This window comes from Biomphalaria glabrata, chromosome 3 (genome assembly GCF_947242115.1).
Source record: "Biomphalaria glabrata chromosome 3, xgBioGlab47.1, whole genome shotgun sequence".
NCBI classification, from domain to species: Eukaryota; Metazoa; Mollusca; class Gastropoda; family Planorbidae; genus Biomphalaria; species Biomphalaria glabrata.
This window is the reverse complement of record NC_074713.1, coordinates 13,045,326-13,072,587: the sequence shown is the minus strand read 5'-3', so window position 1 is coordinate 13,072,587 and position 27,262 is coordinate 13,045,326. Positions and strand designations below refer to the sequence as shown.

The following is a 27,262-nucleotide window of genomic DNA, read 5'->3' as shown; positions in this document are numbered from 1 at the left end:
CAATGTCTGTAAGTAAAACCTTGGCTTGTCACAATGTCTGTAAGTAAAACCTTGGCTTATCACAATGTCTGTAAGTAAAACCTTGGCTTGTCACAATGTCTGTAAGTAAAACCTTGGCTTGTCACAATGTCTGTAAGTAAAACCTTGGCTTGTCACAATGTCTGTAAGTAAAACCTTGGCTTGTCACAATGTCTGTAAGTAAAACCTTGGCTTGTCACAATGTCTGTAAGTAAAACCTTGGCTTGTCACAATGTCTGTAAGTAAAACCTTGGCTTATGACAATATCTGTAAGTAAAACCTTGGCTTGTCACAATGTCTGTAAGTAAAACCTTGGCTTATCACAATGTCAGTAAGTAAAACCTTGGCTTATCACAATGTCTGTAAGTAAAACATTGACTTGTCACAATGTCTATAAGTAAAACCTTGGCTTGTCGCAATGTCTGTAAGTAAAACCTTCGCTTATCACAATGTCAATAAGTAAAACCTTGGCTTATCACAATGTCTGTAAGTAAAACCTTGGCTTGTCACAATGTCTGTAAGTAAAACCTTGGCTTGTCACAATGTCTGTAAGTAAAACCTTGACTTTTCACAATGTCTGTAAGTAAAACCTTGGCTTGTCACAATGTCTGTAAGTAAAACCTTGGCTTGTCACAATGTCTGTAAGTAAAACCTTGGCTTGTCACAATGTCTGTAAGTAAAACCTTGGCTTGTCACAATGTCTGTAAGTAAAACCTTGGCTTGTCACAATGTCTGTAAGTAAAACCTTGGCTTGTCACAATGTCTGTAAGTAAAACCTTGGCTTATGACAATATCTGTAAGTAAAACCTTGGCTTGTCACAATGTCTGTAAGTAAAACCTTGGCTTATCACAATGTCAGTAAGTAAAACCTTGGCTTATCACAATGTCTGTAAGTAAAACATTGACTTGTCACAATGTCTGTAAGTAAAACCTTGGCTTGTCGCAATGTCTGTAAGTAAAACCTTCGCTTATCACAATGTCAATAAGTAAAACCTTGGCTTATCACAATGTCTGTAAGTAAAACCTTGGCTTGTCACAATGTCTGTAAGTAAAACCTTGGCTTGTCACAATGTCTGTAAGTAAAACCTTGACTTGTCACAATGTCTGTAAGTAAAACCTTGGCTTGTCACAATGTCTGTAAGTAAAACCTTGGCTTGTCACAATGTCTGTAAGTAAAACCTTGGCTTATCACAATGTCAGTAAGTAAAACCTTGGCTTATCACAATGTCTGTAAGTAAAACCTTGACTTGTCACAATGTCTGTAAGTAAAACCTTGGCTTATCACAATGTCTGTAAGTAAAACCTTGGCTTATCACAATGTCTGTAAGTAAAACCTTGGCTTGTCACAATGTCTGTAAGTAAAACCTTGGCTTGTCACAATGTCTGTAAGTAAAACCTTGGCTTGTCACAATGTCAGATCCTTAACGTCATTGTTCAACGTCTTTTACAAATTGGAGAGAAAAATGTTTCTGTCACTCTAAAAAAAGATAATTTTTGTTACAATAAAAATAAACTCGCATCAATTTAGAACAATAATTACAGTAACATAAAAACAAGCAAAAGGAAAAAAAAAGTATACATTTTTAAAACAAATTTTATCTTAGTGAAAGAACCGCTAATTGCTGTAATTTAGCTGAAAATGGCAGGGTTTATACATATGCCATGTATTTAATTAATTAGTTATTAAATTAAATCCATATATACATCTACGTCTCTCATCAAGTAGCAGTTATTCCCTTAATTTCAATTTCAAACGAAATAATTAATCACCAATAATCAATTAACGAATCGGGGTTTTTTTTTATTAGTCATGTCTTGTCAGGTACAATGAATAATTACACAAAGTTTGAACTTCATCAGAGAATAGGAAATTGGAGAAAAAATGTATTCAAACTTTTGAAACACAGACAGCCAGACAGACAGAATGAGTTGATAGAAGCTGTTTTAAAAAATAGCAAATAAAATAACGTTGAATGGTCAGATATGTAAAGTAATAACTCACAGTATATATATTACGTATGTTCATCCGTAAAACTGTTTTATTTGTATTGTAAAAATATAATTCGGTGAAATTTTGGTTTCAAAATCTTTGAATTGCTTTTTATTTAATTTTATTTGGAATAATACACATTACTAACGGTTAGTTAAGTATTATTATAACGTTGCGATAGATTGTGCTGCACACACTCTTGTAAGTCTAGTTTTTTAAAAAATCACCCACAAACCGTACACCTGAACACCTAAACACACACACACTTAACACTGGCACACGTACAGGTAGGAATGTATAAATAGAAATAAAACTATATATAGATCGAGTCAGTTTCCGGGAATCTTTCGCCTCAACCATTTTCCGTTCTACTCCAGAGAATTCGACAGCGACATCTGTAACAGCATGAGGTGAAGGACACCCTGAATAAACCGAGATAAACAAAACATAATCCGCTCTAGAAATGTCTCTCCTAAAACCAATGAGACCGCTATCATCTCTACATTTCTGCAATAAACAAATTGATGCTTCCCATTAAGAAGAAAAGACAAAGAACCTCTAGCTACTACTAGCCAGACCTATTTTCATGTCTTTCAAATTCTTCGATGCTGTATGAAATGTGGGTGATTTATCACGCTCCAGTACCCCCCTAGACGTCCACTTCATTTCCTCCCTTGACCGCTGGGCACAGTGCTTGACCAGGGCGCTAAGCAAAATCGATAGCCGGTTGCCCGCTTCAAGTAGAAGAAGCTTTTTATCTTGGGCGCCGACGTAGATGTTATCCCGTTGACCGTAGACGCGCCCTGGGCGTCCAATTGGCCTTCGCTGTGGTGAAGAGTAACAGTGCATAAAAAATTTGGACCATCAAAGTGATCTTTGTGGTGACTGGACTTTAGGGCTAGTTTTTTTTTTTTTGGTTTAAATTGTTCTAACTTTGTTGTGACTGGACTTTAAGGCTAATTTTTTTGTTTAAATTGTTCTAATTTTGGCACCTCACAAGTTCTCTAACACTAGGATGAGTAAACTTAATGGTTTTTTAAAACTTGTCGATTTATTAATTTAGAAACATTTTTAATGAAACGTTACAGAAGATGTCAAGAAATCCCCGACTTTTGTATTTATTTTTCAAGATGCAGGAGGCGATATATGAACATTGTGAGACATTTTTTTCGATTAACAACTGGAGTTTACTGTTGAATGGAGTCTCTCTCTAGCTTCTACTTCTTTCTGTAATTTATAATAAAATGTCTAATTACATCTTCTTAACCCCTAACACCATGTTTCAACTTAAAGGAATATGGTAGAACAACGAAATTTTGTTTGTAATTTTCATGAATCAACAAATTGATCTCGAACATAGAAGTTTAGATTCCATTAAATATACAAAGTCTCGACTTTCTCTCACCCTACCCATCACACACGCACACACACATCACACACACACACATCACACATACACACACATACACATACGTGTCACAGTGAAAAAAACTATATGGTTGAAATTTCTGACCAACGTACGTACGTTTATTTAGCCTACTCAAATAGTCAAAACTTAGATATAATGATTTCCAAATAGACACAAAATCTCAGCCTACATTCGAATTCCTGATGATTGGTTGTTAATATCTATTTGGTTGTTTGGTAGTGAATAAGTCTTTCTTACTATTATGTTGTGTCGCGTCCCCTGTGAGTGGCCCTTAACTCAAATAATAAACTGGTTCTCACCGTCTGGCGGCTTCTAAATGTAAACAGGGCCGGCTCTACAGATTGTGGGACCCTATGCGAAACGGATTGCGCGGGGCCCAGTCTGGGTCGGGATAAAGATAATAAGTGAAAATTAAGATTTTTGTTAGAAAATAAATTCGTCATTGCATTTGATTCAAACTTTACTAAGTGCAAAATTACGATCAAGTTAACTTTACGAGTCATCTGCAATAGAAGGTAGACTTCCTACATAAATTCAGATAAAGCCAATTAACATTCAGATCTGCCTTTTAAATTTACTATCGACTAGCAAAATATCCCTTTTGATTTTTTTTAAGAGATCGAGATAGGTTTAGATCTATACTTAAATCCCATTGACTGTTACAGTCAAGGTTGTTAACGCCGGAAGTGGTAATGGTCTTAAGCCCATCATTACCAATAAAATGCTTCCAATGGCATGCGTCTCAAATAGCCTCTGACAACCATTCCAACTCCTGGCCTTCACGTGTGGTTCAGATACTTAGCCTGGCGGAACCGTTACCACAGACAGGAGAAGGGGCAAAGGCAAGCAACTGGCGCCTAAACCAGTAAGCTTCGGGCAGGAGGGGCTTGTTAGCCTTGGTTGGCCACCCTCTAGGAGAAGGCAAAGTCTGAATCCAAACCTCCGCTGACTAGCGGCTATACCCAAACGCGGGAAAGACTTCGGGAGACAACGCTGAAGAAAACTAAGGAGCTGGTGATCCTTAGAATGATTGTGGCACACCGTGCTACAGCCTGGCAGAGCCTGCGGTGCTACTGATCCCAAACTGTATCGGATATTCCGTTCCTTTGGTCACATCAGCTGCGCGGAGAGGGGGGAACTGCTGAGTGGGCGACATCGTTCCGACCATAAACAATGCCCAGGCTTTCATCTCACTTATTCAAAGCCCTAACCCCCAAAACTGGAGAGGACGCTCCAGCTTCGTCTTTGGAGTCGTCCAAACACGGGAAGTGGCAATCACCGGTTATAAGCTCAAATGCTCAACTGACGTAGAGCAGGCGCCAGGAGCCACTTTCGTCGGTGGGAGGGATCCTAGGATTCCATAGCTCTAGACCACACCAGATGGAGAGAGACAGTGACCAAGTAAGCTATGGACAGCGAAAAAACATGGGCCTCAGCTCTGGAAGAAAAACGTACAATGCGAAAAGGAAGTGTGCGGATGAACCATAGTCGTTCTACGACTGAAGGAGGCCGACAACAACAAATTACAGTCAATTAAGTATTGGAACTTACTATTTTGGTTCAAATTCGCCCCATTATTTTTAGTAAATGAAAGCTGACAATAATTTTTATTTTTAATCGGGAGTAGGATTGGACGTTTTCCATATTGAATGACGCCCCAAGATTACAATTTTGTTTATTTTTCAGAATACGTTTTGAGTTTTCAGGATATTTTAATAATTTCAGGAGATTTTTATGACTTTTTTGCGTATACTTTGTAATTTCAGGAGATTTCCAGGAGCTCCTGGAAAATCAGGAGTCCGTGGAAACCCTGTTATAAGCTAAAATGATTTAATTTAATAATTCACAACTAGAGTTAGCGCGGGGCCTATGAAAGTGCGGGGCCCTTTGCAGCCGGTCCTGAATGTAGAGACCACATAGGTCTGTGATAGAGAGCACATAGGTCTGTGGTAGACCGCATAGGTCTTTGGTAGAGAGCACATAGGTCTGTGGTAGAGACCACATAGGTCTGTGGTAGAGACTTTAATCTGTCTTCCTATAAGGCACATAGATTCACAACCAACATCGACTAACACTCGGGGTTGAAAGAGTTTGACCATTGGGCAAGTGTAGTAAACTAAACAATATATTAGTCAGTGCATCTATACCAAAGCAATGACTCCGTACGTTAGTCACGCCTCGTGAACTGATCACTCCAAATGTCCCAGAGAGATCCTTGCTCTCCATAGACTCTACTCTATCTAGTTCTATCGCGTTGCCTCAAAAGTTGTAATTTGCGGGCTCCTGCAGTACCTACATGCATCAATTGTTTGAAATTCCCTCCCCATTGAGCTCAGACAAACCACAGGCATCACTCTATTCAAGAACGTTAAGACCAATCTGTTTAAGACTCATTTAGATTAGCTCGTCATTCTCTCGTGTTTATGTGTCTGTTAGGTTATCATATGGCTATGGGACCCTTTGAGCCTACGTCGTGCTGACAGCGCTAGATACATGAAATAAGAATTACATAGCTAGAACGTCCGAAATCCTACTTTTTGTTATTTCTTAGTGTCTCCATCTTTCTCTCTCTCTCTCTCTGCCTTTTCTCTCTCTGTATCTGTCTCTGTCTTTCTGTGTGTCTGTCTTTCTGTGTGTCTGTCTTTCTGTGTGTCTGTCTGTCTCTCATATAGGCCTACACAGAACAATATTCGTCCTCTTTAGATCTACTTGAAAAAAAATGTCTATGACACCTCAGTTCACACTATTTAATCACGTGACTTTTGTTTATCTTCAAGTGCTTGTGTATTGATCACGTGACGGCTAGTTTAAAACGTACATCAAAAGAAATGACTCATTTCCTTTCTGACATCGCACTTTACCGAAACAAAATTGCTTAGAACCTTAGCGTTTCTTTGGGACTAGAGACCTATTTTGTTCAGACATCCGGTTTCTTCAACTGCTTTGTATTTATGGGATAGTTCCAGGAACCATCAAGGCCGTGACAAATATCTATTTATAGAAAGCTTTTAACTTCAAAGTCTAACGATAGTACTCTCTAGTCTAGAACAGAGTAAACTGCAATTAGTCTCTTGCTCATTTAGGCCAGTTTGGCTTTACCAGCGATGCTGCTTGGCCATTAATAATCTTTGTTTTTAAATATTGTTTTTCATCGACAAAGTCAATAGTGTCACAGAGAAAAACTCTACGGAAGAAATTTCTGGCCAAAATTATATTTGATCTTCAAATGTCAGACACTCTGAAGTGAGGTTGTGTTTTGTCCTCTTCTTTCTAACCTGGTTCTAAATACGAGCGTGGGTCAAGAAGTTTAGAAATAGGCGAATGTTCGTTTTTAACTCTCTAAGTACAAAACTATCGGTGTCATAAGATGTTCTTTTTTTCTGAACTATCGCCCTCGTTCTGATAGTAAGAAGCGAATTGTTTTATTTTTACAAAGCGTATATCAACTTACTGTCTAGCTGTCTGTCTGGTAAAAAGTTTGAACATGTTGTTTTTTTGTTGTTTTTTCTCCCATTTCCCATTCTCGGATCCAGTTCAAACTTTTCACAATTATTCATTAAACCTGACATGACATGAATCAATAAAAAAATTAACCATTTAGTTGTTTCATTGTTAATGATTGATTTTTTTTTAATATGGAAATAATGGAAATAAATACTATTTAATGAGAGATGTGAATGTCAATAACAGCCTAGACCCTCACCAATTTGCATACAAAGCAGCTAGAGGAACTGAGGATGCCATTCTATTGCTTTTGGACCAGCTTTATAAGCATCTCGATATACCCAAAACATATGCACGAGTCCTCTTCGTAGATTTCTCCTCGGCTTTCAATACCATACAGCCACATCTAATGATAAACAAACTGAGTAACTTAAATGTAAGCCCTTACTTGCAAGCATGGGTTCTAAACTTTTTAACCCAACGGCCCCAGTATGTTAAAGTCAACAACACCAAATCGTCAACTCGAGTACTATGTACGGGTGCTCCACAAGGTTGTGTACTTTCTCCTGTGCTATACACTCTTTACACTAATGACATAAGAAGCATCTATGACTCAGTTAAACTCATTAAATTCGCTGATGATACTGCCATAGTCGGTCTTATTTCAGGAGACGAAACTCAGTATCGAAGCTCGATAGAAGAGTTTACAAACTGGTGCACCGACAACTTTCTAGAACTGAATGTAACAAAAACTAAAGAACTTATAATAGATTTTAGAAAGAAAAAACAAACTATACGTGAACTGCAAATAAACACTACATCTATAGAACAAGTAAAGGCATATAAATATCTAGGCATTATCATCAACAACAAGCTTTCATGGGAAGACCACCTTGGAACTCTGACAAAGAAAACAGCCCAGCGACTCTTTTTTCTATACAAACTCAACAGTTTTAAATTAAATAAAAAGATCCTTGAGACATTTTACGGCGCGACTGTACAAAATCTGCTAACATACGGAATAAGTTGTTGGCAAGGCAACGCCTCATCTAAACTGTTGCAACGTCTAGAAAACATCATTAAAAAAGCATCAAAAATTACACTCACAACATTACCACATTTAAAGGAACTTTTTGAACAAACGTGCCTAAGAAAAATCGAAAAAATCTTGGAAGACAACGGCCACCCGCTCCATCAGAACTACGCCAGGTCGTCGCGAAGTGGGCGACTGCTGTCAATCAAAACAAGAACGGAGCGGTACAAAAACTCGTTCGTACCTCACTCGGTCAGACTCTATCACCGCCACTCATTGATCAGGGAACATGAAATGCACCAAGATACCTGTGTGTAGTCGCTGAATGAACTCTTTATGTTGTCTGTTGTATTTATGTGTATTTTTCTGTTGTGTTGTCTTTATATGAGAAACGAGTCCTTGTAATCACAACAAATTTCCGTAAGGATCAATAAAGCAGTCTTAGTCTTAGTCTTAGTCTTAGTCTTAGTCTTAGTCTTAGTCTTATGGATGGATTTAACCCCTTTTTGACACGTCCCCCCCCCCGCTTCCTATGCTCGGATCAAGTTGAAATTTTTCATAATTATGCAAAGCGATAATAATACAGAAAACAATCCAAAAATTTACCAATTTATCATTTAGTAGTTATTAATTAATTTTGTTAGCAGTAAGGGAGGTAAGCCCTGTAATAGTCAGATAAATGGCGGTAAATAGCGTTTTTTCCCCTTAAATAAGCTTTAGTTCCTTGACATTGGTGAATTTGTGGTGAAAATCTCCACTTCGATCATTTTCAAAGTTGGTTTAGAGATTAAACGTACACATGACGTCACATTCACTTGGAGATAGTTTGTGTGTATCTATGGAGGAGAAGTATAACTAGTTAGCTATTAGCTTGAAGATCAAACACTAATTGTTATCATTTAGTTAGTAATAGCAGTCTCTTATTATAATGTCCTTGGCTTTGTTTCTCATGAAAATCGCCATAGGCGCCTGTCCATCTTAAATCTAAATTCCAACATATCAACAGTACTGAACTTATGAAGTGAATGGCGCAGTTACCTTGATGTATTTAGCACATGTCTATTTAACTCTGTAGTCATCTTTCTTTCTTTTTAAACTTGGCACGATACTTTTGAAGTTTTTTTTAAATATATGTGGGTTTTTTTTTAAAGCGAAGCAGACGTGACCTTCAACTATTAACATTCTACTATTGCTCTTCTATCCTTTCCTATTTTCTTCAACAGACGCATTCTGAAAAGTGGTCTGACAAGTGTTCCAGATTTTTCGAGATTTGAAACCAAAGTTAAAGCACTTGACCACACGATGTATGAAATGTAAGTTTAAAATGTTCTAATATCGTTTCTAATTATGGTCAGTAAGAACCATATCTTGGAAGTTTAGCCGCCATCTTAGCAAGCATATAGTAAATTGTACCTGCCAATCAGAAGAAAAAAAAACTCTTTATTAACGTATAGATTAGTATAGAAGTTTATGAATTATCTTCCATTGAAGCATTAGTAATCAACAACCTCAAACTCATATGGAATCAGTTCTTGTTAAGGGGAGGTAAAAATGGTGTGCTAAAGTGCACAAAAAACAAAACAAAATTAATGCCCTTGATCTGGTTAGCTAAATAATTATGCTATTTCTATTTCTACATTTCGACGATTGAATCCATAACCATTCTTTTGACGTCTGTTAGAATATTCAACACAAGAGAAACCAGATTATAATCAGAAGGCAACTAATAAGGGGAGATAATACCACTATCTGAAGTCTAAAAGAAGACCAATTAAAAATGTTTGTACAAAGTTTTACGTTTCGGATGTTCCTTCAGAGTTAAAGATAATCTACACCCTAGTCCAAGACTCCTGCAGGACGACGGGGGATGGCAGCGGGTAGGGAATGAACCCGAAACCATCGAGACAACCGAACGACAGTCCAGCGCGCATACAGCACGACCAGGCAGCCATCTGGTCCTACTGTCCAAGAAGCAACACACGGAATCGGAGAGTCCAGAAGCAAAACAAAAAATGTGCAGAGGAGTCAAGGGGCAGGCCTACTGGGCAGTGTGTGCCATGGACTACATGGACTTAATATAATCATAATAATAATAAATAATAATATACAAAAAAAAAACGTATGCCAGCATGGAAGAGGCTCCTTGAAGACAAAATCAGCTGAGGAGCCAAACGGATACAATTGGACAATATCTTGACAACAACCAGTCCGCGAACATTCTTAACAAAATGAAGTCCATATTAAGAACAACTGAAATCAAACTGACGGGCTGTGATTGCCACACAAAGCTCTTATCTCTGAAAGATACGCTGAGACAGAAAGTTAAACTAAAGGGAGCTAGGTTAAAGGGCTACAACGAAACCACTAAAAGAAAAGAGCATAATTTATCTATTTCAACACAAGAGAAAACAGTTATTCCGTAAACTAGTTGATAATGGTGCTGACAAAATTCAAAACATTGATAGCACTAAACACGGCTCCTTTACCGACTACTGGGCGGCGCTTTGGTCCGACCCGCTACATTATAATGTGCAGGCTGACTGGATCGACGAAATCCAAACTACAAACAACCTAATACCAGAAATGTCTGATGAGGATTTTACAGCCGAGGAAGTCTCCGCAACTATATCAAAAGCTAACAACTGGACTGCTCTTGGGCCGGACAATATACACAACTTTTGATTGAAAAAAACTTACAGCCATACATGTACCACTAGCATCAAGTTTTAACGAGTTAATATCAGAACCGTCTTCAATGCTGTTAGAACTCACTGAAGGGAGAACATCTCTCCTCTTTAAAAAAAGGTGATCCGAATCAACCATCAAACTACCGTCCTATCACTTGACTGTCAGTTGTGTATAAACTATTGACTTCAATATTAAAAAGTAAAATGTATACATTTTGCTCTGCCCATAAGCAACTAACAGAGGAACAACAAGGTTGCATTGAGGAGTCGATGGGCTGTGAATTACAGCTAACTATAGATAATATTATATTGAACCAAGCTAATAGAAGAAAAAGAAACACATGTTACATCGACTACAAGAAAAGCATTCGATTCTGTTCCGCATGATTGGCTGTAGAAACCACTGGAAATTCATAGAATCAATCCAAGAATAAAAAAAAGACTATTGAAAGTCTGTATGGATAATTGGAAGATAAGTCTACACCTTAATCGTGATAAACTAGGTTCTGTGCACATATGAAGGGGTATATACCAGGGTGACTCTCTATCTCCGCTCTAGTTCTGCCTATCGATTAATCCGCTATCTAAATTACTCCAAGACACTACAAGGGTTTTAGGGTTGACTCTAAATGTACAAAATGTCTCACCTCTTATACATGGATGATTTAAAGCTATATGCAGAGAACGAGCAAAAGTTACACTCATTTAATTAAAACGGTAAAACGCTTTACAGACGATATCTACATGTCTTTGGCTTGGATGAGTGAGGTATCATAAGCATAAAAAAGAGCAAGGCAGCCAACACTAACATTGCAATTGAAGGCATCAAAGAACTGAACTCTGCATCCTTATAAATACCTTGGAATAAACCAGAATGCCACGATAAACCTTAAAAAATAAAAAGAGGACTTTCTTGGTAAATATAAGAAAAAGTAAATAAAATTCTCAACACTAAACTGTCTGGCAGTAACCTCATCACTGCAATAAATAGCTGGGCCGTCCCAGTGCTCCTTTTCTTACTCTGAATGTCTTCTAATGGACTGACACCGAACTACATGACATTGACAGGAGGTTCACGAGAAAATTATTAACTGAATTTCGATGTCTATACCCCAAGTTCTCCACCATAAGTTTATACCTGCCCAGGAAGGACTGAGGCTGTGGATTGCAGAACATCTTTAAATTGTGTAAGACGCAAGTTTTAAAATACGACCAAAACTGTACGGGGATAATAACAACTGACCACACATACACCTTAAAGGCCCTTAACATTCCTTGGAACATTCTCGTTGCCTGTCAGAGGGCGATACTGCTGCAGACCTGCCACATCACCAGAAAATTCCTCAGTGGAAACTGATAAAAGGACTACGATGAATTTTGTTTCTCATAAAAGAAACTTGACCCTGGCAGCGCCAGAGAATGAATACTCGCTCGTTTCTAACATAATAATAATAATGTTTGGCATTTTTTCATCTAAATCTACCTACATAAAATGGATACTTTTTGATTTCAGTGATCTCACGGCGAATAAAATCCAAAGCATCAAAACTGGACAGTTTTCTAAAGTGAAGACCTACATTCTGTAAGTAAAGTCCAACTTGATGAATGTGGTCTTAATGTGGGCTATCACCTTGCTGTGGTCCCATTGTTGCTTCGTGGTCTTAATGTAACGTTAGCTTGAAGACAATTCAATGTTGAAACAGTAATAGACAGTAAAACCGACGACACATTTGTTTTGTACACATATTTGTTTTGTACACACATTTGTTTTGTACACATATTTGTTTTGTACACATATTTGTTTTGTACACACATTTGTTTTGTACATATATTTGTTTTGTACACATAGTTTATTCATCAAAGTTTCATAAAATTTAAATATCAACCATCTTGATTTTTTTTCCTTCCCTAAACTTCATACTGCTATATGTTAAGTGTTTAACTTTATATATCTATATTTAATGGACTATTTGCCTTGTATTTGACGTCAAGTGTTTCCCCCTTGTCCTCCGCATTATGATATAGCGATTCAGCCTGATTCATCATATTTCTATCTTTACACTTACAGTCGCCTTGAGAGTAACATGCTAACAAGAATAGAAGACAAAGCCTTTTACGGAGCAGTCATCAAACGTTTGTAAGTAGACTTTGAACTTCTTATCTTATCTTACCTTATATAATACAGACGTTACTTCAAAAAAGAAGATGATTACGTCCTACGCGTTATGCATTTAGTCATGCATATTAACCAGTGACTTTAAATTTGCCAAGTCACTGGTTTTCCTGGCTAGCTCAGGCAACCCATTCCATGCTCTAATAGCACTAGGGAAGAAGAAAAACTTAACCTATACAAATCTAGAGTAGGGCTATAGATAACAATATCATATAAACTCAATGTTGCTGCCAATAATATTACACACTAATCACCGCTACATGGAATTTGCAATCTACGGTCAACAATTGAACAATCCTTTTGAGAAGTATTGTCTGTTTATATATTATAAACCAAATCTCTAGCTGACGGACTAATCAATAATTCTCCCACTTGCAGTGACTGAAATCATATGAAGTTGTAGCCTGTTATTACTTTCCGTGTATAGTGAGCAACTAATCGATCGAAACTGCAGCGCTTAAATTTCTAAAATAAAAAAAAGGATATTTGTTTGCACAGTTTTGTCCCATTACGTTTTCATAAAGCCGAAATAATTATGTTTAAAGCGAAATAATGATTAAAGTGAAATAATGATTAAAGCGAAATAATGTTTAAAGCGAAATAATAATGTTTATTTAAAGCGAAATAATGATTAAAGCGAAATAATGATTAAAGCGAAATAATAATGTTTAAAGCAAAATAATAATGATTAAAGCGAAATAATATTTAAAGCGAAATAATAATGTTTAAAGTGAAATAATGATTAAAGCGAAATAATGATTGAAGCAAAATAATAATGTTTAAAGTGAAATAATAATGTTAAAAGCGAAATAATGTTTAAAGCGAAATAATAATGTTTAAAGTGAAATAATGATTAAAGCGAAATAATGATTGAAGCAAAATAATAATGTTTAAAGTGAAATAATAATGTTAAAAGCGAAATAATGTTTAAAGCGAAATAATAATGTTTAAAGCGAAATAATAATGTTTAAAGCGAAATAATAATGTTTAAAGCGAAAATAATAACGTTTAAAGTGAAATAATAATGTTTAAAGCGAAATAATAATGTTTAAAGAGAAATAATGATTAAAGCGAAATAGTAATGTTTAAAGCGAAATAATAATGTTTAAAGCGAAATAATAATGTTTAAAGCGAAATAATAATGTTTAAAGTGAAATAATAATGTTAAAAGCGAAATAATATTTAAAGCGAAATAATAATGTTTATAGTGAAATAATGATTAAAGCGAAATAATGTTTAAAGCGAAATAATAATGTTTATTTAAAGCGAAATAATGATTAAAGCGAAATAATGATTAAAGCGAAATAATAATGTTTAAAGCAAAATAATAATGATTAAAGCGAAATAATGATTAAAGCGAAATAATAATGTTTAAAGTGAAATAATAATGTTAAAAGCGAAATAATATTTAAAGCGAAATAATAATGTTTAAAGTGAAATAATGATTAAAGCGAAATAATGATTGAAGCGAAATAATAATGTTTAAAGTGAAATAATAATGTTAAAAGTGAAATAATGTTTAAAGCGAAATAATAATGTTTAAAGCGAAATAATAATGTTTAAAGCGAAATAATAATGTTTAAAGCGAAATAATAATGTTTAAAGCGAAAATAATAACGTTTAAAGTGAAATAATAATGTTTAAAGCGAAATAATAATGTTTAAAGAGAAATAATGATTAAAGCGAAATTGTAATGTTTAAAGCGAAATAATAATGTTTAAAGCGAAATAATAATGTTTAAAGCGAAATAATAATATTTAAAGCTAAATAATAATGTTTAAAGCTAAATAATGATTAAAGCGAAATAATAATGTTTAAAGCGAAATAATAATGTTTAAAGTGAAATAATGTTAAAAGCGAAATAATGATTAAAGCGAAATAATAATGTTAAAAGCGAAATAATGATTAAAGCGAAATAATAATGTTTAAAGCGAAATAATAATGTTTAAAGCGAAATAATAATGATTAAAGCGAAATAATAATGAATAAAGCGAAATAATAATGATTAAAGCGAAATAATAATGATTAAAGCGAAATAATAATGTTTTAAGCGAAATAATAATGTTTAAAGCGAAATAATGATTAAAGCGAAATAATAATGTTTAAAGCGAAATAATAATGATTAAAGCGAAATAATAATGATTAAAGCGAAATAATAATGATTAAAGCGAAATAATAATGTTTTAAGCGAAATAATAATGTTTAAAGCGAAATAATGATTAAAGCGAAATAATAATGTTTAAAGCGAAATAATAATGTTTAAAGCGAAATAATAATGATTAAAGCGAAATAATAATGATTAAAGCGAAATAATAATGATTAAAGCGAAATAATAATGATTAAAGCGAAATAATAATGTTTTAAGCGAAATAATAATGTTTAAAGCGAAAGAGTAATATAGTACAGAACGTGTACATCCGCTTGTTGTACTCACGAACACTATCAGTGTACTTAATGATCGTGTTCTTCAGTTATGGACTTATATCTTTTTTTTTACCTTGACCTATTCCTCAGTCTGTTGGACCGTTGGGGCACCATGCAAGATTTGTCGGCCGTCTCTCTCCATTCCTCTCTGTCTTTTGCCTTAGATAGCTCTTTCAATGGCTTATATCTACTTAGCTTATTCTTGTGTGAGCGCTATCGCGCATTAGTCATACATTTGTAAGATCAATAGTATTCTATTTTGTTTCAGCATTTGTCGTAATAACTTTTACCTGTCTCACCTGGAAGATTTGGCATTCAGTGGAATCAAAGACTTCCACGTTCTGTAAGTTGAGCTAGTCAATAAGTCAATACTATAATTTTGTAGATCTAAATAATCTATGCTAGATTGACAATGTCAATGACCCTGACTGACTAAGTCAACACTAATTCTCCTACTTTCGATGGATAAAAAAGTACGAACATTGAACCTGTAATTACTTACCGTGTTCTGAGAACAACTAAGTCATATTCACGATCGATACAATAGCGGTTACTTGTGTCCGAAATAAAATTTTATTCCCAATATCGAGCCAACATGTGGATTTAAAGCTGACATATCAAAGAGAATAAGATGATACTTTCTTTCGTTTTGAAGCGCTAGAGAAACTCTCGTTGGTCTGTAACTCCTTGACGTGTAACTTGCTAGTGTAGACATTTGATAAAACTATACATTTGTTATGTCATTCAACACTGGGACAGGTTCCAGTCGTGAACAGAAGCTGGTGTAGGAAATAATTTGAGTGCCAAAGTTATCAATAGTGATACTAACTGATGAGGGCTGGCATTAGTATTGTTATTATTACATAGTGGAAAACGATTACATTATGTGTTTACTATAAGATATGTGCTGGACCTCATCCACGAATTATAAATAAATAACATTTAGCCACGTGATAATATTGATAAAACAACGAAAAAAAAACGTCACGTGATAGCCATTGTGTGTTATGTAATTTGTATAGAAGAGATAGAGAATCACGTGGCTAAATGTTGTTGTTTTATTACGATTGGTGAATGAGGTCCATTACGAACATACGTGTCTGTCATGTACTAGTATTACCAAACGATGGTGTTTCTCATATCACTACATAGAATGGATTGCTCTTTAATAATTGCTTTTTTTTTTAATATATCTCGAAATAAACTGACTTCTGTTTTAATACGCTTGAAATTTACGTTTTTAAATAATGTTCAATCACGAAACCAATAATATTTGAACTTAAAAACGTAGGTTGTTATGTCTACTAAGTAATGTGTGTATTATTTGACATTATGTTTGTTCGTATCACTCGAGGTGGTCAAATGAATTCCTGTTTTACCTGCCTATTTCTGTCTAGGGACTTGTCCAAGAGTCGTATCACTCACTTACCAACTGATGGACTCATTGATATCAGGGAGCTGGTCTTGGAGGACACGCCCACACTCAAAAAGTTCCCATCAGTGTTTAAATTTTCTGAGATCGACACGGCCAGGTTGACCTACAAGCATCACTGCTGTGCATTTAGGTAATGGTAGGCCTAGTACTGGTTGACTGTCTCTCTCTCTCTCTCTCTTATTCCCTCTCTCTCATTCCCTCTCCACTCTCTCTCTCTTCCCTCTCCACTCTCTCTCTTATTCCCTCTCCCTCATTCCCTCTCCACTCTCTCTAAATTATTTTGTTTTATATGTCATGGGACTTTCCTTATTTTCATACTTCTACATATGCACATACACAGTTCTAAAGATTTTGCTACTACATTAATGGTTAAGATGAACAATGACCTATAAATGACACATGAAATAACAAAGATAATTTTCTGTAAGGTAAAAAGATACTGCGCTATACAATATGCTAAATGCCAATATTAATAGCACTAAACACTTACATTAAAAGAATAGCAATACATATGTGTGTTTCATATGTTAATTTACTTTTCGAGACGCCAGGGTTATCTCCCTTTGAAGAAGGTTACTAATGCGGGGTTATCTCTCTTTGGAAATGACGCAAATACACTTTGTTTTTAATGCATATACTAATTGGGTCAGACAAATAAAGACATTGTCTCAAAACAGATTAGAAAAGCTTGGTAATTTACTAATGGGATATGTTTTTTTTTAGGTACAATAATATATATTTTTTTTAAAGTTTCAACTTGATCCCAGAATGGGTGTGGGAGAAATAACCTGCCCAATTATCTAAGGGGACGAAACCCTACATATTTTGCCGTATCTGTGAATTCTAAAGAATTAATTTCCCTTTTTGGTGTCAAACAAAATAATTAATTACCAATAATTACTTGACTAATTGATTAATTTTAACTTGTTCCGAGAATGTACTAACTTTTACCAGACAGACAGACGGACAGAGTTGATAAAACCTTTGTAACAAAGAAAGACACGAAGACAAAATTCACCAAATATTTTCTTTTTGAATCTTTTCTTTTGTTGCAGACTTCCTCACCTTCAGGACGAGTCGTCCAGTGTCGACTTGACCGGACGTTCAAGTGCCTGCTCTTCGCAGATGACCACACCATCATTCACATCGTCATCGGACACGTCAACTGCCTTCGGCACATCTGCAGACTTTCGCATCAGGCGCGACGTTTCCATATTCTCCTCCATTCGGCAACTCATTTCTTTGGGTTGGGGAGCTTTTGGCAACTCTCGATCTGGAGACGGGGAGACTAAAAACAACTTTCAAGGCAAAGGCGGATCTGGCGATCATGGGTTCATATTGTTCGGAGAACATCAGGATTTCGGTCCCATCATCACTTCATCCACCAGCGTGCCCGTAGGGATCACCACCCGAAGTTCAGTCGGTTGGCACGAGACACCAAAACCCCACAACGACACAAAGTGGTTCTCGTGCGGGAACTTCACGACCCCAAAGGATTATTCGGAGGTTGTGTGTACGCCTCAGCCCAACGCCTTCAACCCATGTGAGGATCTTATGGGATACTCATGGCTGAGGGTATTCGTGTGGTTTGTGCTTCTGGCTGCTCTAGGGGGTAACCTTGTGGTTATTGTGGTCCTGCTGACCGCCAGGAGTAAGCTGACCGTACCCAAGTTTCTCATGTGTAATCTCTCTTTCGCGGACTTCCTGATGGGGCTTTATCTTCTACTCATCGCCTCCGTGGACGTGCATTTTCTGGGCGACTACTTCACACATGCTGTGTCTTGGCAGAACGATGGCGGTTGCCAAGTGGCGGGTTTCATCACTGTATTTGCCAGCGAGCTTAGCGTCTTCGTCTTGACCGTCATCACAATGGAGAGGTGGTACGCCATCAGCCAGGCTATCCACGTCAATAAGAGACTGCGCATGCGCCAGGCGACCTGCCTGATGTTCGCCGGATGGGGGTACGCCTCCTCGATGGCTATTCTTCCACTTTTGGGAGTCAGCGGTTACGGGGCTGTTAGCATTTGCCTTCCGATGGAAGCCAGGGATTTGTGGGATATCATTTACATAATCGGCCTCCTGCTATTTAATGGCGTGGCTTTTGTGGTTATTTGCGGGTGTTACATCAGTATGTTTTTGAAAGTGAGAGCAAGCGAGAATATGGAGCGCAGAAATGACGTCACGATCGCCAAGCGAATGGCTATCTTGGTCCTGACCAACTTTATCTGTTGGGCCCCCATCGCTTTTTTCGGGCTCACTGCATCCTTCGGCCTACCTCTGATTGACATCACCAACTCCAAAATCCTGCTCGTGTTCTTTTATCCGTTCAACTCTTGCGCCAATCCATTCTTGTACGCCATTCTCACCAAGCAGTTCCGTAAAGACTTCTTCATTCTCCTCGGTCGATACGGTATTTGTACAGACAGGGCGAACAAATACAAAGGGACTTCCATGACAAGGTCTTACTCCAACTCAAGGCACAACGGCCTTCAGCTGAACGTGACTCATAACACACCAACGGATACCAGTATTCTCAGCCAGTACCGCAAAGGCTCAAGAGGTTCTTTCTCTCAGAATGGCACTCCTCCACACGGGAGCAGAGGAAGCTTCCCTAAGGTCACACCACAGTCCACCCCGCAAGAGACCCCTACGACTTCTCCTAAAGTGGTGAACTCCCCTTGCAAGGATGGGCTTGGCCGAATGTTTTCCTTCACAATGTCAATCGACTCTTCTAAAGGTTCGAAGAATGAACGGAAGCTTAGCACGGTCATTGAAACCAGTCATACGTCGGACGGTCCATCGGATGACGGATGCGGCACGTGTACAGCGGTGAGCTGCAATGGAAGCGGCGACCGCGTTCTGGAAGCTCGCGATAGTTTACGAGATCTTTTCGACGGCAAGCCCCACGGAAGGGTTCGGAGTGCCAGCGAATACATCGTCATCTTCAAGGCATCTCCGCAGTCCCATCTACAGCAAAGCCAGCAGCCGCTGTCGTCGCTGCCGGACAAGAGGAGGGGCTCCCAGCGCAGTGACAACCTAGAGAGGCAGCTGAGCAGGGACGCACTGCGTAACAGCAGCAACACCCTGAGCTCCTACATCAGCGACGGCTCGTCCAGGTTTGACAGTGACAGCGACGTGCGCCTCTTTGAGCGTAGACAATCCCCAGCCAGCTTCATCACCACCGCCAGCCTCGACAAACGAGACAGCGGTATCAGCGACATGTATCCGGTCTCCGCTGCCAACTACATCGGCCGGAACCGAAAATCTCAGGACTCTGGCAGCATTGCGGAGACGGAGGCGCTGTTGAACAAGAGAAACAATTTATCCGGCCTGAAAAAGAACGGAACGTTCGAGACCGCTGAACATAAATGTAAATACTCTCTCATGAACAACCGTTTCTCGGCTGACTCTATCGACGAAGAGGACGCTTACGTAAATCTAGAGCCCAGAAAGCGGAGACCTGTTGGGTCGCGAGTAGTTCAAGGTGAAGACGGAGGGGCTTACAGCACGGATGGTGATGACACAGAGGATGACGTCAAATTGAGACAGTCTTTGTTAAACAAGTGCTAAAACATTTATTTAAAAAGATTACATTTATTATTGACGCCTGCTCAAACTCATACCAATGTATTACAAACTGTTTCTATGATTTTTTTTTTCCTTCTGTTTTTCTGTTTCAGTTTCTCCAATGGATATTTTGATGTTTTATGGGTTGTGAGCAGAATACAAAATATCACTGTCTGTACTTGATATAAATTATATCATTAAACACATTTCTATATACAATGTTATTGATTTTAATATGAATTTGCTCTTTCCCACTGAAGTTGATTTGATTGTCACTTTGTTTTTTTGCTGAGAAGATTTTATGTACCGCTTGCTAGCCCCACCCAATTACTTTTTTGTATTCTTTTGAATATCTTTGGTTTGTAAAAAAAATATGGACAAATATTTTTAGTTCCAAATTTCAATCAAAGCTAGAAGTCCCCATGGATATATATTCTTCGATCGAATCAAATCTTTTTGTAGAAGCTTTTATGTAGAACTTCATAAGAAAATAATTAAAATCTGAGAATGTCATAGAATGTATCTTCTTTTACCACAGAGTGACAATGTGTAGTGTCTGCCTGTGTATATAATTTCATTTCAGTACATACCGAATAGTTAGGAGTTATTGCTTATAACATTAGTTCACATCTAGTTGTCAAGAGCTTAAATGTTAACTATTTCAGTTCACAGCTAATTCTTTACAATGACAGTACTCAGGGCCGGCCTTAGCGATTGCAGGACCCTATGCGAAAGGGATTGCACGGGGCCCAGTCATGGTAGGAAAAAGCATAACGTCAAAATATTTTTTTTTAAGCTGACTATGCATTTTTTCGTATCACGCGTAGAATTGCCCCCCCCCCCCAGGAGGCCCTGGATAATCAAGAGGCCGCTGAAATCCTGTTATTATATATAAGTTATAATGGTTTGATGTCATAATTGACACCTAGAACTAGCGCGGGGCCTATGGAAGTGCGGGTCCCGCTGCGACCGCATAGGTTGCAGTGGCCTAAGTCCGGCCCTGTGTCAGTACTTTGGTTCCTGTCTGTAATACTTGCCTGGCATATACATGAATTCAAGAAAGAACTAAGTAACTCTTGTTCCAAGTGAGTTTAGGGCTTTGGGAATATGATGGATCGCTCTACCTACCCACTACCCAAACAGTGATTTAAAAAATACAAGTGAGATTCTAATATAATCTAGCTGTTAGTTTCTTCTTTTTTTTTTCTTTAAAATTTATATTATTTTTGTCTATTTTTTTTTATTTTACTAAGGCCTGTATTGATTTTGTAAAAACAACAAAGTGAGAGGTGAAGCAGACATTTGTTGTCCTGTTTCACAACGATTCCCAAACAAATGTTCCATGGTTGGAGGAAATATAGTACCCGGAGAAATCTAGGGGGATTTTTTTTTTTATGAACTATAATTGTTGGAGAAATTTTGGGGTTTTATGAATAATCGTTAAGAGAAATCTTGAGAAGCTTTGGGTTAATAAACTATAGTAATTGTAGATTAGACGTCTTGGGGGATTTCTGTGTTTATGAACTATAGTAGTTGTAGGCAAGACGTCTTGGGGGATTTCTGGGTTTATGAACTATAGTAGTTGTAGGCAAGACGTCTTGGGGGATTTCTGGGTTTATGAACTATAGTATTTGTAGGCAACACGTCTTGGGGAATTTCTGGGTTTATGAACTATAGTAATAGAAGAAATGTTGAGGATTTCTGGGTATCTGAAATGTAGCTTGCAGCGTGACCAGAGCCTTCTATGAACAAATACCTTTTGAAAACAATGTCATTGATATTTTGATTTCCTATTATATCATGAATACATGTATGTTATACCGTTGAATTGAATGTCGTCACGTGTAATCAACCCCATGGAAATGTAGGCCTATTATAACATGCTATGTATTGTTAAATAAAGTTTGGGTAACTAAAATGTAGTTGTCAATTATTGGACTTTTGATCAGTACCTATTGTGATTCAAAACATTTTAACATTACAGATGTACTTTTAGCAATGGGTTTTATCTAAATAATATTTCCATAGTCTCATGGAAGTTCTTTAGTCAATAAAGACTCGTTGTTAAAATGGTCACAAAATGTCAAATATTCTGCTTTTATAGAAACAGTCCGTGCAATATCTCCTTCCATTGTTTTACTTCTTTACATCAATCATAGCAACGACTTCCTTGTCAACTGTATTTGTAGCCGGATGTCTCTGTTTTCCAATTTTCCAATCCAGATGAATTCTTCATACGTCTTTTAATATTCCAATATCGGACTTAATTTCAACCACACACTTTAAATTAAGTTATATATTTCTATTTCATTAAATACTATTAGTTGAAAATAGGTCGACAACAAAAGAATACAGTGGTTTTTTTTTTGTGCTATTAAGTGACTAAGTCGTTCTGACTAGGAAGCATCAGAACCATTCTTGGCACTAGTCAAAAAAGAACAATCCCCTACAATATTCAAGTGTATCATTCGACTGACACATTGTAACAATTCCTTCCTCTAGAGTCTACAGCTTCTTCTACAGAACAATGAAATGACATCATCCCATCATCCTCTTCAGAAATCTCAATGGCCACTTATTTACTTTCCAATGCTACAAAATTTACATTAATTACATTAGAGACTTCAATAATATTTTATGCCTAAAGAATGTCGTCGTTTGTTAAACAGCGACTATTTGTCGGCATCCTGATAGTCTGATATTACGGTGCTAGCTACTACTTCAATAGAACATTTTTTCGAATCAAAGCAGTGTTCATATACATACATGCATCTGAAAGTCAGGTTTCACGTTTTCCTTGATATATTAAGTATGATATAACATTTTAAACTTTTCGATAGAATTTCATTTTAAAAAATATGTTTAGTCGAAGTATATAGATCTATTTATTAATTGTGAATAACATGTTCCAATATTAAACCACTGTCGTTCATTTTTTTTTAATTGTCAGTTATTCACAAAGTGCATTTTTTACTTGGGTGTCGCCCCCCCCCCCCCCCCTAACCCGGTGCAGACCGCACCCCCCTAGTGACGTCACTGATTAGATCAATTAGATATTCATTATAAGACATCAGTTAGGCCAGGTTCACATCTAACTTCACATTCACTTTCACCTATCCTTTGGTCTGCTGGACCGCTGGGGCACCACACAGGATCTGTCAACCTTCTTTCTCCATTCTTCTCTGTCATTTGTCTTTGATTGAATTTCATTCTGATGTTCTTTCTGAAAAAAATGAAACCTGCCTTTTTATCTTCCTGGATGGACTACTTCTAGGGCCGATTTTTGAGTTTGTGTTTCCACACAAACTGTCTTGATTAACCTTGTTGTTGTTTTTTTTTTAAATCTCAGTTTCCTACTAGCAGCTTACACTTCGTGGAATAAAAAAAAAAGCTGGTCCAAATGTAGAAGTCAGTTGGAAACTGAAGTGCCTTGTGTATAGTGAATGTGGAGTAGTGCTAATGCTGGCTGAATAAAAAAAAATAATAATAAAAAATGAACATCTAATGGACATGTTTAGTAGAGATTGATTTCATGGAGATGGTTAGAAATTAAAGTAATGTAATGTAATTTAACGTAATGTAACGTAACGTAACGTAACGTAATGAATCAGTATTTGTCATTTCTTAAATATTTTCATATACGGAGAGTCTCGTGCTGTAACAAGTGATTCATTCATTTCAAGCGAGAATTTGTTAGAGCGAGGGCTGATGCAGTCGATACGATCTCTGTATTGATCCTTTTTGTTTTCATTGATAAATAGGAATATTAAGTTGACTTTAGTATTGGAACATCGAAGTATGAGCTGAGGTTTTAAAATTAAATTATGTTACATTTTAAACCAAACAATGTGGATGTAGAGAAACTGTTGAAGTGTCCGTGTGTGTGTGTACCACATTGTGTAGACAAGATTGATCTAACAAGCAAAATATTCTTTAAATGATACTTTTAAAAATGCGTATAAAAGGGAAAGAACAGAACAATGTCTGACATATCTCTCAATACTGCAAGATTTATATCCCCTTTTTAATATTTTGATTGATTCGTGTGTTGTCATCGACAATGAATAATTTGCAAAGTTTTAAATTGATCCGAGAACGGGAAATTGGAGGAATAATGTGAACAAGATTTGTACCAGGCAGACAGACAGAGTTAGTTTTGTATAAATAGCTTCTAGAATTTCAAGCCTTATTATTCCTTGATCAAGTTTCACAGCCAATTAGAATGGTAGAACAGAGCAGACGATGGTCCTGCTTTACTTTCCCCCATAAAGTTGTAATAAGAAATGTATTTGGAGTGAGGGGGGGGTGAGGGTAAAAGGGGGCATTATAACATTGTTAGATAATGTCTCGATGTTTGTTCTCTATTGGTCTCATCCGGGTCTCACGGCAGCAAAATAAGATTTTAAAAAATAAAATATATACATTGAAATATGTTAAGGCCCACTGTGCTTAGAATTAATCAGTCATGAAACATAACAGGTTCCATAATCATTCGGCTGTATTTTATTTTTTCTGATTACCTCCCTTGGCCTGCTTTATCACCAAAGCTGCTCGCGCTTCCCTTTGTTGCAGAAAGTAGGCTTAGTAAAAGTCATGAATGCGGTAGATTTTGGGGTAATAGACTTTTTTTTTCTCCTGGGTTTTGAACTGAAAAACGATTTGAACTGAAAGCTCAAGTTCATTTTAAAAAGAATAGACTTAACGACTTTGGTGGGGGAAACAAAACAAAACAACGTCTTCCAACAATTTGTCAGAAAAAGGCTGGAGTCGTACGAGAAGAAACAACTTCCTTACATGCGGATCTAAGCTGGCAATGTTGCTGGTCTGCTGAGCAATTCTTGAATACACAAGGCGTTGGATGATTACATTGGAATGAACTGAGTTTAGGAGAGAATAGGGCTAGAGTGGCAGACAATGTGTTGACTCCTGTGTTCAAATGAGTGAAGCTGTGTTGCACATATGTATGTGTCTTTTACGTCTATTTATATTTTATATGTCAAATGCGTTTATGTGCATTTATATGTTATAAATATTGATTTCTTACATGTAGGCCTATTAGGAGGCGCGTTTGTTGAGCGGTAAAGCGTGAAGACTGGGATTTTAAATTTCGGGATCTTTGTGCGCTCTCATGGGTACCTGACATTAGTTGGGAAAAAATGAAGGCGGTTCGCCGTTGTGCTGGCCATATGGCACCCTCGTTAACCGTAGGCTACAGAAACAGATGACCTTTACACCATCTGCCCTATAGATCACAAGGTCTGAAATGGGAACTTAACTTACATGTATTTAACTTGCTTACATGTATTTATGTCTTACATGCAGTAACGTAGCTCGGGTGGGGGGAGGATGGGGGAGAATTTGAAAATCCCCCCGGGCCCTCACTTGAGGGGGGCCACAAATGAGTGTTTTTTACATCAAAAATTAAATATTACGCAAAATGCAGGCGCCCCCAAAGAGGTCAAGCCCCAAACGATGGAAAATTCCTAGCTACGCCCCTGCTTACATGTATGTATGTCTTAAATTTTTTTTATATGTTACACATATTTATGTTACATGTATTTAAGTGTTATAAGTATTGATATCTTACATATAAATATATATATATATATATATATATATATATATATATATATATGTTAGATATATTTATATGTTAAAGGTATTTATGTGTTACATGTATTTCTGTGTTAGCCAACGTGACTGTAGACCTATGTGTTACATGTATTTCTGTGTTAGCCAACGTGACTGTAGACCTATGTGTGACATGTATTTCTTACATCTATTCAAGTCTTACAATTATTTGTGGAGGATGTCAAAATGTACATTTGGTTTACTTCTTGCCTCTAAGAATTCGTCAGAACCAGCTGCCGTCATTTAGTGAGGCTAATTAGTGTTGAGACAAGTCAATGGTGAAATAAGTTAGTGGTGAAACAGATTAGCGGTGAAATCAACGGTGAAATGAGTTAGTGTTGAAATTAGTGATGAAATACATTGGCGGTGAAATTAGTAATGAGAGATAAGTTAATGGTGAAATAAGTTAGCGGTGACAAATTAATGGTGATATAAGTTAGCAGTGAAATAAATGGTGACACGTTAATGGTGAAATGATTTAGTGGTGATTTTAATGTTTCCATAGTAGCAAGACCTATGCAGAGTTTTCATAATGAAGTTTCTTCAACATTAAGCCAATAATAAGGCATTTTCTTCACGACAGAAAGAAGACAGCAGTATTTCGTGTGACAATGTAGACCCATTTGCGACCTGCTTTTTTGTCGAAAGCAAACAAAGCAGTTTTCCACCGTGGGTCTAAATTGTTGTTGTTTTGTGTGTGTGTGTGTTCGCCAGAGCTTTATTGTTTTTATTTTTTGGAGCATTTCCCAGCTGCCTCTATTAGAAGCAATTATCAGAAAAAAATATATCTTTAAGGTAAGCCGATTTGGACCAGCCAATAATCTTGGAGATGGATAGATTCCGATACGTTCGGTGTCAATTTTAAACCATCTCCACAAGGCTCCAAACCTGATGCAGAATTATAGACACGAGCTACGTCACAGACACAGGGGATATGAAGTCTATGACAACACGTGACTTGATAAAAATCACAAGTCAGAAAATTATCACTAGAGAGAGAAACTTTTATGTATTAAATTTTCAACGAATTAAATATTTTATTTAGTGAATCAACAGTAGCTATGACATTGTTAGCGGTACGCAAAAATTATCTTTAAACAAGAAATAATTAAACAAAAACAAACTTATATTAAGTGTAATTGTATCAATTACTCTGGATCAGCCATGTAATTAATATGCACTATTGACCTGACATAATAAATCTGTGCGATTAGAAATATTTTTAACGTTTATGTTTAAAATTTAACTTTCTCAATGCGCTATGATCCTATCACTAGTCAGACCAGTCGGGAAGGTAGGATGGGGGTAAGTAACGGTATGCTGATACGTTTTTTTTTTAATGCACAAAATAAATGTCCACCCAGGGCTCAAGTCTTCAATGGGAATAATGAACTTTTACCACACGTGTAAAGTACAATTTCTTGTTCAAGA

At 36.8% G+C, this 27,262-nt stretch overlaps 1 protein-coding gene across 1 annotated transcript in view; it reads left to right on the top strand.

Moving 5' to 3' along the window:
- The window catches only part of LOC106056314 (thyrotropin receptor-like), a 184,939-nt gene extending 162,780 nt beyond the window's left edge, over positions 1 to 22,159 (top strand). Inside the window, exons 6-11 of the mRNA XM_056023923.1 lie at positions 9,138 to 9,227; positions 12,115 to 12,183; positions 12,670 to 12,738; positions 15,467 to 15,541; positions 16,596 to 16,763; positions 17,689 to 22,159. Of these exons, the coding sequence (XP_055879898.1) occupies positions 9,138 to 9,227; positions 12,115 to 12,183; positions 12,670 to 12,738; positions 15,467 to 15,541; positions 16,596 to 16,763; positions 17,689 to 20,203 (2,986 nt within the window). The 3' untranslated portion in view covers positions 20,204 to 22,159. The remainder of the gene's footprint in view (positions 1 to 9,137; positions 9,228 to 12,114; positions 12,184 to 12,669; positions 12,739 to 15,466; positions 15,542 to 16,595; positions 16,764 to 17,688) is intronic.
- The last annotated feature ends 5,103 nt before the right edge of the window (positions 22,160 to 27,262 follow it).